At 43.0% G+C, this 12,899-nt stretch overlaps 1 protein-coding gene across 1 annotated transcript; it reads left to right on the plus strand.

The window, feature by feature from the left end:
• Positions 1-8,652: 8,652 nt before the first annotated feature.
• Positions 8,653-11,841, plus strand: LOC139161410 (thiol S-methyltransferase TMT1A-like). Its single transcript, XM_070740501.1, has 2 exons — positions 8,653-9,372; positions 11,032-11,841. Exons 1-2 carry the CDS (start codon positions 8,881-8,883, stop codon positions 11,266-11,268), a joined length of 729 nt encoding a protein of 242 aa, XP_070596602.1. The 5' UTR covers positions 8,653-8,880; the 3' UTR covers positions 11,269-11,841.
• Positions 11,842-12,899: the final 1,058 nt, after the last annotated feature.

Below are 12,899 nucleotides of genomic sequence, written 5' to 3' on the forward strand. Positions count from 1 at the left end.
GTGACATAGCCATGAGCTAAAGGAAAAAAATACAATGAGATGGTGTGGGTAATGCTGCTAAAACCTCCACAAAAGCTCCCCCACTCCCCTGCTTTTTAAAAAAACCACATTTATCCCTCAACCAATTAGTCTGGGGATATTTTCAAATGGGTTACTAGGAATTGTCAGACTAATTGCAAACCGCCAGGTGGCGTTGGCATTATTTCTCTTCAATCTGTTAGTGCAAAACAAGGTGCCAACACTAACATTATGTGGCTAGATTCTTCTCTAGCAAAACATGTATGCCCTACTATAGATGTTTTCAGTGCCCAGTTACTGGGTGTACCCTGAGTATTGTCCACCCAGGGCACTGCACACAAGCCCATTTCCATTGTTGCAGCACATTAATATACTGTACTTGCAATTAGAATATTGCTTCTCATTATCTGAGCATGGTATTATTGAACAAATATTTACCTGAAAGGTTACATTAAATTAAGAAAACACCCTTCTAATATATGATTTTTCACACTTATCATTGTATTCTTGTCCTACCCTTGAAAAAAATATTCTCAAACATTTAACCATTGCATTAAATTGATCCATTCTATATCTTCAGGCATTACAATATCACTATCTCCTAGAACTACTGTGTTCAAGTCAAGATGATCTGATTCAATGCCCCAATATACAGAGAAATCCTTTGCACATTTCCACAATCACAGTGTCCCACTATTCCCCACAAGAGTGTATCAGTCCACAATCACAACATTAAGTGATATAATTACAATCACAGAACCAACACATCTTGTAGGCGAGAAGATCCACAGCTCCTTTTGGGTTCTTCAGATGGAATAACATAGACCAACACTCAGGCCAGAAAGACCAAAATGTCACTACTCGTGCAACGAGAAAAATCCCAAACCCCATTCATACCACATCAGTTTTTGGAAAATTTTATCTCAGTGTGTTTGCTCTTTTTTTAACTTCTATTTTTCTATTTAGATATATGAATTTAGGAATTGCTGATCTGTTTTGTTAAAGTTAGAAGTATTGATTATAATAAGATATGCAGTAGGTGAAACTGATTTGGATTAATGCATAAATGGAATTGAATTTAGCACTTTGACATACTGATTAATAAATTAGAAATATAATTGGTGTTGTACTTTTTGAAGGAACATTGAGGGAATTTAACTAAAAGAAAATGTATGTAACTGGATGACAAAATTAGAAAAAAAAACCTTTTGCAACTTTTGGGATGATTGATATTAGTTACTAAGAAAATACTGCATTTTATTCATGGAAATTAGATTGTACATTGTATTGTTTGAATGTATGTTGAGAGGGGGGAAATATTTATTTATTTATTTATTTATTTATTTATTTATTTATTTATTTATTAGATTTGTATGCCGCCCCTCTCCGAAGACTCGGGGTGGCTCACAACAGCAATAAAAACAATATAGCAGTGGAACAAATCTAATATTAAAAAACATATAAAACCCTATCATTATTTAAAAAACCAAACAGCACATTCATACCAAACATAAAACAAAGTATTAAAAAAAGCCTGGTGGAAAGGTGTCTCAACTCCCCCATGCCTGGCGGTATAAGTGAATCTTGAGTAGTTTACAAAAGACAGGAAGGGTGGGGGCAGTTCTAATCTCCGGGGGGAGTTGGTTTCAGGGGGCCAGGGCCACCACAGAGAAGGCTCTTCCCCTGGGGCCCACCAAACGACATTGTTTAGTCAACGGGACCCAGAGAAGGCCAACTCTGTGGGACCTTATCGGTCGCTGGAATTCGTGCGGTAGCAGGCAGTTCCGGAGGTACTCTGGTCCAATGCCATGTAGGGCTTTAAAGGTCATGACCAACACTTTGAATTGTGACTGGAAACTGATCGGCAGCCAATGCAAGCCACAGAGTGTTGAAGAAATGTAGTCGGTTCCGCCTCCCTGTGGGGAACGATTGGAGCCAGGAAGTCAAGCCGCAGTAGGAAATGGTCTGACCATGACAAAGGCAACACTTCTAAGCCCCTTAGTCTCAGACCATTGCTCAATTGCTCAGAGAGGAATACCCTGTCAGGTGTATGCCCCCCTTCATGAGTCGGACCCTGTACTACTTAAATATTGGAGGTGCATACTCGTCTAATACTCCTCGCCGCCTCAGAGTCCCTCTTTTTTTTTTGTTAAGCCTTAAAGTTTTGGATTTTTTTGATTCACCTCACCTCACCTTCTTCCTTTGGCAGCGACTCTCTTTCTCCTCTTCCTCCTCCTCCCACCCAAATTCTGCGCTTTTATTTCTTTCCTAATGGGTTTGCACACATTATTTGCTTTTACATTGATTCATATGGGAAAAAATGCTTCTACTTAAGAACATTTCTACTTAAGAACCTGGTCACGGAACGAATTAAGTTCTTAAGTAGCGGTACCACTGCATTTCATTCATTCAGATCTAGAATGTGTTATTTGAGTGTTCCCTTTATTTTGTTTGAGCAGTATATATAAACTGTATGTGTATGTACACACACACTCACACAGACAGCTCTTCTAAAATTATACACTTTCAACCTCATTTACTGCAATAGGAAAAACATACCCAGAGCCCAGAAGGGGGGGAAAAGGGGGGGGGTTAAAAATTTTCTACCAGTTCTGCGTACCTGACCATACCTGTAGGAATCCATCACTGGTTTAGGTACTATATACAATCCAAAGCATCCATAATAGAATAGAATTATTTATTGGCCAAGTGTGATTGGGCACACAAGGAATTTGTCTTGGTGCATATGCTCTCAGTGTACACAAAAGAATAAGATACATTTGTCAAGAATCATGTGATACAACCAGTGATGGGCTACCAACATTTTTACTACACACTGTGGCTTATGCATTTTGTTTCAACATCTTTCAGTGCAAATTAGGCGCTCTGGGGTAGAGCTCCAAATTTTGCTACCGGAACTGCGTTCCTGACCATTCCTTTAGGAGCCCATCACTGGGTACAACACTTAATGATTGTCATAGGGGTCAAATAAGCAATGAAGAAACAATATTAATAAAAGTCTTATGATACAAGCAACAAGTTACAGTCATACAGTCCTAAGTGGGAGGGAAAGGATGATAGGAATGATGAGAAAAAACTAGTAGAAATAGAAGTGCAGACTTAGTAAAAAGTTTGACAGCGTTGAGGGAATTATTTGTTTAGTAGAGTGATGGCATTCAGGGAAAAAACTGTTCTTGTGTCTAAAAACAAATCGCATCATTCCATAGCCCCCAATGACTACCCTGATATAGTCTTCCCAAAATCAACATTTGCCTTCCATCAGGTACCATCCATTTACTTCCTCCACTTTCTACTGCTCCCACTTTCTCTAACTCCTCCTTCTCATAACATTAGACCTTCAGTTCGTTCTGCCATCCTGGCTTCCAAATCAGCTAAATTATTGCCTTGAGCTTTAAAATTTGATTTAAGACATAACTTTATAGCTTCTACCAAAACTCCTTCTACCACTTTCTCTTCGTATCTATAAAAAAAATAACCCCTTCTTAGCACCAACATCCAATCGTCCCTCTAAATCTCCTCTTAAAGCTGAGCTGGATGCAAGTTAACGTCATGGGTTAATAGGAAATTGTTTTGTTTCTAAGCACACTGTCATATTTAAAAATCCTTGAATCTTTCAACCATTGACTGGCTTTGTTGTTGTTGTTCAAGATTCACATGAGGTGAGACACCAGGACACCTCCAAAAGTCAATATTCTGCGTTCCCTCATTAACACTGCCATAGCCGCCACCGCTTGAACACTGTCTGGTAATCCTTGACAGACAGAATCTAACAGTTTAGACAAACATGCCACTTTCTGCCTCTTTCCTCCCTACTTCTGGGGAGTGTTCAGATTATTATTATTTTTTTAAAAGAAAGCTGAAAACAAGATGGCGACCACATACACAAGGCCGGAAGTTCAGCTTCTGCACATGCTCAAAAGAAAACAATTCTCTTTCATGTGACCTTCCACTTGCCTGCCTTCGCAAGCTGGCCATGGGGACACTAGGAAGGCCCTGTGGAAGGCAGGAAATCATGTTGAGGCTGTGGGCCACAGAGAATGGAGTAGGGAAGGCAGGCTGTGATGGTTGGGACAGCAGGGCCAACTAGGTAGGCCACGACTTCGCAGGATTACCTGGCAGGCACATCAGGGGCACAGCGCTTCAGGCAGGCAAGCTTCAGAGAAGAGACTGGGTTGGGGAGGGCGAGTGAGAGCTGATCAGGGAACCTGGAGGGTGGCACCTTAGTTCTAAGTTACTTCTCTCCTTGTTTAGTTTCCACCCATTGCTTCTTGTTCTACCCTCAGGTGCTTTGGAGAATAGCCTGACTCCCCCTTCTTTGTGGCAACCCCTGAGATATTGGAACACTGCTACCATGTCTCCCTTGGTCCTTCTTTTATTCAGACCAGACATACCCAGTTCCAGCAACCGTTCTTTATACATTTTAGCCTTCAATTCCCTAATCATCTTTGTTGCTCTTCTCTGCACACTTTCTAGAATCTCCACATGTTTTTTATAGCATGGCAACCAAAACTGGATTCAGTATTCCAAGTGTGGCCTTACCAAGGCATTATAAATGGGTATTTTCATGTAATCTTGATTCTATCCCGCTGTTTATGTAGCCTAGAGATGTGTTGGCTTTGTTGGCAGCTGCAGCACACTGCTGGCTTATGTTTAAATGATTATCCATTAGGAATCCAAGAATATTCTCACTACTGTTGAAAAAGGCACCACATATACTGTACCTGTGCTTTTTATTTTTCTTGCCTAAATGTAGAACCTTACTTTTTTCACCATTCTCAGCTGTCAACATGAACAGTCCCACAATTGGATGCTGTTAGTCTTCCAACCAGTAGGTGGCACCAATCCACACCAAACAGCACAACTCCATTTTTTCTTTAAAAAAAACAACTCACTACTAGGGCAAAAGGAGTTACAGGGTAACCTGGAGCTGAAAAGAAGCTTTGCTAAAAACAGTGCTATGATTTGGAGTGGCTTAGGCTGTACTTGTGAAACTTAGTGAATTGGATTAGATTATTTTAAAAGACTATAAATGAAGAACTATAAAAGACTACAAATTTTCTGAGATGATTAGAGGGAAATATAAGAAATATAAGAATTTGAAGAAAACAATTTTCAAAGTACTCATTGGACCTAACAGAGACAATATTTACTAAAGGAAATACAGTACCTTACTAACTCACTAACTGATAGTATCATTTGTTACTTAAAAGATAACATAAAAAGCTGTGGAAGCAGATCAATGCTAACAGCTGGAGCTTGATTTCAAACTTATGATTTAGTGAAGTGTGGCTTTGACAGATGGAAACATGTGATTATGAGGAGCTGATTGGACTTTTAAAAGACTTTTTTCGCCATTGAATTTCATTTTGTTTGATAGAGCCCAAAGTTCAAGTCTGTCAAGATCCTTCTGTATCTTAAGCCTATCTTCTCGAGTGTTGGATATCCTTCTAGCTTGGTGTCATCTGCAAATTTGATGAGTTCCCCATCTATTCCCTTATCCAAGTCATTGATGAAGATGCTAAAGAGTACTAGGCCTAAAACAGAGCCTTGGGATACCCCACTGCATACTTCCCTCCATATAGATGCAGTTCCATTGAGGACTACACATGGAGTGTGGTTGGTCGGCCAGTTTTGAATCCATTTGGTGGTAAAAATGCCTAACCCACATTTTTCTATTTTATCAAGTAGTAGGTTATGGTCTACTTTATCAAATGCCTTACTGAAGTCCAAGTAAATTATATTGACAGCATTCCTCTGGTTCACTAAATTTGTCACTTTATCAAAGAATGCATTGAGATTAATCTGGCATGATCTGTTTTTGATAAACCCATGTTGGCTTTTGTTTATTACTTTGTTTGCTTCTTTTTATAAGAAAATATTGCCATTTTATTTTGGGGCATAGCTACAGCTTCCTTAATTTTGAAACATTTCTGCTCTCAGTTGTTTGTCAAAAACTGCAATAAGACTTTAGAGAGCTATTGATGTTAGAGACCTCACGTAATCCACAGCTACACTCCAAAAAAATATACTGTAATAGAGTATCGAAAAAAAATAGCCGAGATGAACACTAGATGTCGCTGTACTCATTGCAACAATGTCCAGCTCTGACAAGATAGTGGGGAATGGAAGGATTTCTATTCCTTGCAGACAGCTTGTAATCGGCATTCAAGGGTTGTTGAAGCACTTGGACACATCGTGTACAGTGATCCCCCGATTATCGCGAGGGTTCCGTTCCAAGACCCCTCGCGATAATCGATATTTCGGGATGTAGTGGTGCGGAAGTAAAAACACCATCTGCGCATGTGCGCCCCTTTTTCCATGGCCGCACATGCGCAGATGGTGGAGTTTGCGTGTGGGTGGCGGGGAAGACCGCCCAACAGCTGTTCTGCTCCGCAGCGCCGCAGCAGCGAGGAGCTTTGCGTTGGCAACGGGGAAACCCCATATTCGGCTCCTCGCTGCTGCCGCGCTGCGGAGCAGACCGGCGGCCGAAGGAACCTTCCCTGGGTGCCGCCCGCCGCCCACGCAAAGGGGAAACCCCAAGACCATGTAAGCTGAAACCGGGCGGTTTGGACTTCCCATACCTCCAAGTCACTTCGCCGCTCGTGTCCTGGCTAAACCGGGCGGCAGGAGACAGGCTTTGAGTTTTTGGCTGCGGGGGGAGAAGTAGGACTTTCCTAACTCCCTCCCCCCGCAGCCAAAACTCAAAGCTTGTCTCCTGCCGCCCGGTTTAGCCAGGACACAAGCGGCGAAGTGACTTGGAGGAATGGGAAGTCCAAACCGCCCGGTTTCAGCTTCACATTCCTCCAAGTCATTTCGCCGCTCGTGTCCTGGCTAAACCGGGCAGCAGGAGACAGGCTTTGAGTTTTTGGCTGCGGGGGGAGAAGTAGGACTTTCCTAACTCCCTCCCCCCGCAGCCAAAACTCAAAGCTTGTCTCCTGCCGCCCGGTTTAGCCAGGACACAAGCGGCGAAGTGACTTGGAGGAATGGGAAGTCCAAACCGCCCGGTTTCAGCTTCACATTCCTCCAAGTCATTTCGCCGCTCGTGTCCTGGCTAAACCGGGCAGCAGGAGACAGGCTTTGAGTTTTTGGCTGCGGGGGGAGAAGTAGGACTTTCCTAACTCCCTCCCCCCACAGCCAAAAACTCAAAGCCTGTCTGCTGCCGCCCGGTTTAGCCAGGACACGAGCGGCGAAATGACTTGGAGGAATGTGAAGCTGAAACCGGGCGGTTTGGACTTCCCATACCTCCAAGTCACTTCGCCGCTCGTGTCCTGGCTAAACCGGGCGGCAGGAGACAGGCTTTGAGTTTTTGGCTGCGGGGGGAGAAGTAGGACTTTCCTAACTCCCTCCCCCCGCAGCCAAAACTCAAAGCCTGTCTCCTGCCGCCCGGTTTAGCCAGGACATGAGCGGCGAAGTGACTTGGAGGAATGGGAAGTCCAAACCGCCCGGTTTCAGCTTCACATTCCTCCAAGTCATTTCGCCGCTCGTGTCCTGGCTAAACCGGGCAGCAGGAGACAGGCTTTGAGTTTTTGGCTGCGGGGGGAGAAGTAGGACTTTCCTAACTCCCTCCCCCCGCAGCCAAAACTCAAAGCCTGTCTCCTGCTGCCCGGTTTAGCCAGGACACGAGCGGCGAAGTGACTTGGAGGAATGGCAAGTCCAAACCGCCCGGTTTCAGCTTCACATTCCTCCAAGTCATTTCGCCGCTCGTGTCCTGGCTAAACCGGGCAGCAGGAGACAGGCTTTGAGTTTTTGGCTGCGGGGGGAGAAGTAGGACTTTCCTAACTCCCTCCCCCTGCAGCCAAAACTCAAAGCCTGTCTCCTGCTGCCCGGTTTAGCCAGGACACGAGCGGCGAAGTGACTTGGAGGAATGGGAAGTCCAAACCGCCCGGTTTCAGCTTCACATTCCTCCAAGTCATTTCGCCGCTCGTGTCCTGGCTAAACCGGGCAGCAGGAGACAGGCTTTGAGTTTTTGGCTCCGGGGGGAGAAGTAGGACTTTCCTAACTCCCTCCCCCCGCATCCAAAACTCAAAGCCTGTCTCCTGCTGCCCGGTTTAGCCAGGACACGAGCGGCGAAGTGACTTGGAGGAATGGGAAGTCCAAACCGCCCGGTTTCAGCTTCACATTCCTCCAAGTCATTTCGCCGCTCATGTCCTGGCTAAACCGGGCAGCAGGAGACAAGGCGAACTTCCGCGTTTGGCTTCAGGACTCAGTTGGGAAGCCGCGCGGCTGTTTTAAAAGGGCGCAGCCGGCATGGGGGGCTTCCCAGCAGCCCCCATGCCGGCGGCGACCTTTTAAAACAGCCGCACCGCTTCCCAGCTGACTCCCGAAGCCAAACGCGGAAGTGGTTTTTTTTTTTTAATTAATTTTTTTTTTAAATCGCGATATAGCCGTTTCGCAAAGATCGAGATCGCGAAACTCGGGGGATCACTGTATCCCCGAAAATAAGACTCTGTCATATTTTTTTTAAGCCCTGAAATAAGTGCTTGGCCTTAATGCCATGAACTCAAAAGCCTGATTGGGCTTATTATCAGGGGATGCCTTATTTGGGGGAAAACATGTAACTGTGTCCTCAGGATGACCAGAGTAGTGCTGCTGGATCCTGTTGCCTACAGTTTTTTCTCTGGAAATCCATTCCTATTACCACACAGTTCAAAGGGTGCTTATCTCAAATTGTATCGCTAAAAGATTTATTTTTAAGTGACTGACTCACTGTTGCTGGAAGAATGGGAACAGATCAGATGATTTTGTTACGCAATGTCATCGAACAGAGACTATCAGGGAGTATTTAAAACGAATCACTGAGGGAATCAAGCAGGACAGGTTTCTTTTCCTAATCTGGCAACAATGCTGGTTTTCATCTTCCAACAATGCCTGAAAATCCTCGCCCTGCCCCTCTATGTGCTCGCTCGTTTTGGCTTATGGGATCCTATTTGTAAAAGACTCTTCCCACTTCTCATGAAGAACTTCAGCAAAATCTACAATAAAACAATGCACAAGGAAAAGGAGACGCTGTTCAAGAACATGAAGGACTTTGCTGACACCTCGGGAAAGCTTCGTCTGCTAGAGATCGGCGTGGGCACCGGCACCAACTTTCAGTTTTATCCCCCCAACTCTCATGTGACCTGCATAGACTACAATCCCAACTTTAAAAATATTCTCCTGGGAAGCATGGCTCAGAACACGCACCTCCAGTTCGAGGATTTCGTGGTCGCCTCCGCTGAGAACATGTCTTCAGTGTCGGACAACTCTGTGGACGTGGTGGTTGCCACGCTGTTGCTTTGCTCTGTGGATAGCCCCCAGGCTGCCTTGAAGGAGATTCTGCGAGTGCTCAGACCAGTAAGTGAAAGGGCAAAGAGGGAAAATGACTGTATTTTTTGGAGTATAAGATGCACCTTAGTTTTAGGAGAGGAAAATAGGGGGAGGGGATTTAACTACCAGGTAGTCATCTGGCTAGCCTGTTCCTTAGTCTGTTCAGCTTCAGCACATTATTTTATCCCCTGGTTAAGGCTGAAAAAAATCTTCAAAGGGAGTATGAATGAAAAGAAGCCTGCAGAGACTTAAGTCTGGAAAAAAGCTACTGCGGAGGGAGTAGGAATAAAAATATCCTGCAAGCCGGGAAGATTGCTAGTATCTTTTTAGGGCTGATAAACCCTTTTTCAAAGGGAGTGGGAATGAAAGCAAGCCTGCAAAGATTTAGGGATGAAAAAAATCTCTTTGGAATACACAGTACAGTTTCCTGCTGTAGCATGAGGTTGGACTAGATGACCTCCGAGATACCTTCCAGCCCTAAAGTGCTATGCTGCTTCAAAGTGTCTTCTGAAGGCACATCTAGTGGCCGGGTTTGCGGTGCTTTCTTCCTTGTATTCCATTCTGTGTGTGTGTGTGTGTGTGTGTTCTCTCCCTCCCTTCCTTCCTTCCTCCCTCCTTCCCTCTCTTTCTCTTTCCTTTTCTTTCTCTCTCTCATTTTCTCATTTTCTTTCTTATTTCTTTTTCTGTCTTGTCTCTCTCTTCCTTCCTTCCTTCCCCCCCTCCCTCCCTCCCTCCTTCCTTCCTTCCTTTCTCTTCCTTCCTTTCTTTCTTTCCTTCTTTCTTCTCTTTCTCTCTCTCTCTTTCTTAATACTCTGTATGAGCCCTACTAATTGATATAGGTGGATTTTATTCATATATATCTTCATGTGGTCTACTGCAACTTCTATATGAAGTATGCCTACAAAACAGCATTTGGATATTTCTTTGATAGTATCTTATGCTTTCCAAGATTCATATAGGCTTCTCAGATTCCACATTCCAATTCATAGTTTTGGGTTGTTCACAAGGGTGAAATTCAAAATGTTTCCTTACTGGTTCTATGGGCATAGCTTGGTGGGCGTGGCAGGGGGGAGATACTGCAAAATCCCCATTCCCTCTACACTCTGGGGCCAACCAGAGGTGATATTTACTGGTACTCCGAACTACTCAAAATTTCTGCTACTGGTTCTCCAGAACCTGTCAGGACCTGCTGAATTTCATTCCTGGTTTATCATGCTTCTAGCAGACTGGGAGATTCTTAGCACCCCTGCCCCATTTAAGAGATACCGGGGCCATTGTTAGGTTTTGATGCCATTAACATGATTTTCTTGTAGTAATCTTCCTTTTGTTTTCTACGCTATGCGCACACTATTCAACTAGCTGCCACCACACCATGTGCAGTTCTTCAGAAGCTGTTCTGACCAATGTGGTCTTTGCCTTCAGTCCATACTGATGACCATCTGCCACTGGTCCATGGGAGGTATTTGATTCCCTCCAGCCCACCATTGCAGCATAAAAGCCATATTGGGTAGGGGTCACCAATTCGCCACCCAGGGACGTGCTCTGTGGAGGTTCCAGACTTTTCCTAAGAGTTAATGTCCCCAGGAAGTTGTATAACAACAGTGTTGATTACAGTGTGAATTTTTATGTAATTTCAAGGCATTTTGCTTTATATTATTAATTTTTGTATTATTTTACTTTTTCCAGGGTGGCGCATACTTATTCATGGAACATGTAGCAGCTGGCAAATCAACCTGGATATCCTTCTGGCAACAAGTCTGTAACCCTACCTGGAGATGTTGGGCAGATGGCTGCACGTTGTTAAGAGAGCCCTGGAAAAATTTGGAGAAAACAGGGTTTTCTAAATTGAATTGGCAACACACCACAGGACCATTGATCCTAGGTGTAGTTCGTCCCACTATTTATGGATATGCTGTGAAGTAATTTAAGAGAAAGCATCTTTCTCTTAAAATGAGTCTGACTCTGAGGAAAAGGGCGGCATAGGAAACTAATAAATAAACTAAGTAAGTAAGTAAGTAAGTAAGTAAGTAAGTAAGTAAGTAAGTAAGTAAGTAAGTAAGTAAGTAAAATCAGATTTTTGACTTTAAAGAATTAACAGTGACAATGCATACACTGCAATAAATAAAGTGTTTCCTCTATATCTATACAATTTGGAGTGGACAAAGGTTCTTAAAAATTCAAAAAGCATTAAACTTTGTAGGGATGGGGACCATGTGAAAGGGTGTGTGTTTATGTACTCCTGCCCTAAGTGGGCCCTTTTGCTCCTGAATGATCTCATTCAGTTCACATGGCCAGAATGATGTAAGATATTTTCTCTGACTTGTATGTGGTCTTATCTAGGTTGCAACAACACAAATGCTCATTAAAAAGCTGGGGGGTGGAAGATGCTGGAGAGGGATTCACCAATGAGAATGCTGTTGCTCTACTCTGTCTTTGAATGCTTGTAAAATTGTATAAAACCAATAAACACTGCGAAGGCAGTCAGACATCTTTGCATCCTGCTGTGATTTGTCACTAATTCCAACACCTGGTGCCCAAGTGGGGCCTTCTCACCCTCTTATCATCATCTGGAACAGATCCCTAGAAGCATCTTCGTCCTTCAGCGTCAGCTTCAGGACTCCACCCACTGACAAGTATAGGTTGCAGTCTATCTCAAAAACAGTAAAAGCATGCACAGGAACTCAGATTCCTACTACATAAATCAGGTGTTATTTACCAGTCTGTTTTTCTGCTTTTTTTTTACAATCCCCTCCCTCTATCTTCATCTCCTCCCTCTACTTTCTTACCCCTTCTCTCCCACTTCCTACTTCCCTCCGCTCCTTCTCTTCTACCTTCCCTTTCTACTTCCTCCTACTCCCTCTTAGGCTTTCCCTGAGTTATTCTAATCCTAATTCATTTTATATTTAACGGACTGATAACATATTCCCATACATCTTTAAACTATCGGTGTCTCTTCTAAAATCATTATTTGTTATATCATTTTATATTGTTTTTTTAATTTTCTATACATGTAACTCTTCATTCTAGGTACATATTGTTAATGTAATACTGCCTCCTCAAAATCTAATTTGGTCACCTGGGTCTACCCCCATTTATTCTCCGTTTTCTTCTCTTTTAGTCATTCGAATTTAATTTCTGTACATATACTCATTTTCTCTCCAGTCATAAAATTTCACTAATACTTTATAATATTTGGTGTCTTCCTTATCTTTAATTTTAATTTTCAGTCTATTCTTCTCTGCACAGTCTAAGATGTGAAGGAATTTTGGCTGCTTCCTATTTTTGTGCAAATACACTAGTTCTATCATCTCTAAATTACCGTAATACTCTCTAGTTTACTATCCTTATCATATCTTGACTGTATTTGCATTCTCATGTACTAATCCATTTTTATCCCTTGTTTCTCCAGTTCTTGAACAGGTTTCAATTCTTCTTGTTCGTCACAATGTCCTTATAACATGGGATATTTTCCCAATTCAATCTACATTGGGTGCATTAATGCTTCCATTATAGATATCCAAAATAGTATTTTTGAATCATGTTTCTCTTTTATT

The sequence above is a fragment of the Erythrolamprus reginae genome, chromosome 2 (assembly GCF_031021105.1).
Source record: "Erythrolamprus reginae isolate rEryReg1 chromosome 2, rEryReg1.hap1, whole genome shotgun sequence".
Taxonomy (NCBI): Eukaryota; Metazoa; Chordata; class Lepidosauria; order Squamata; family Dipsadidae; genus Erythrolamprus; species Erythrolamprus reginae.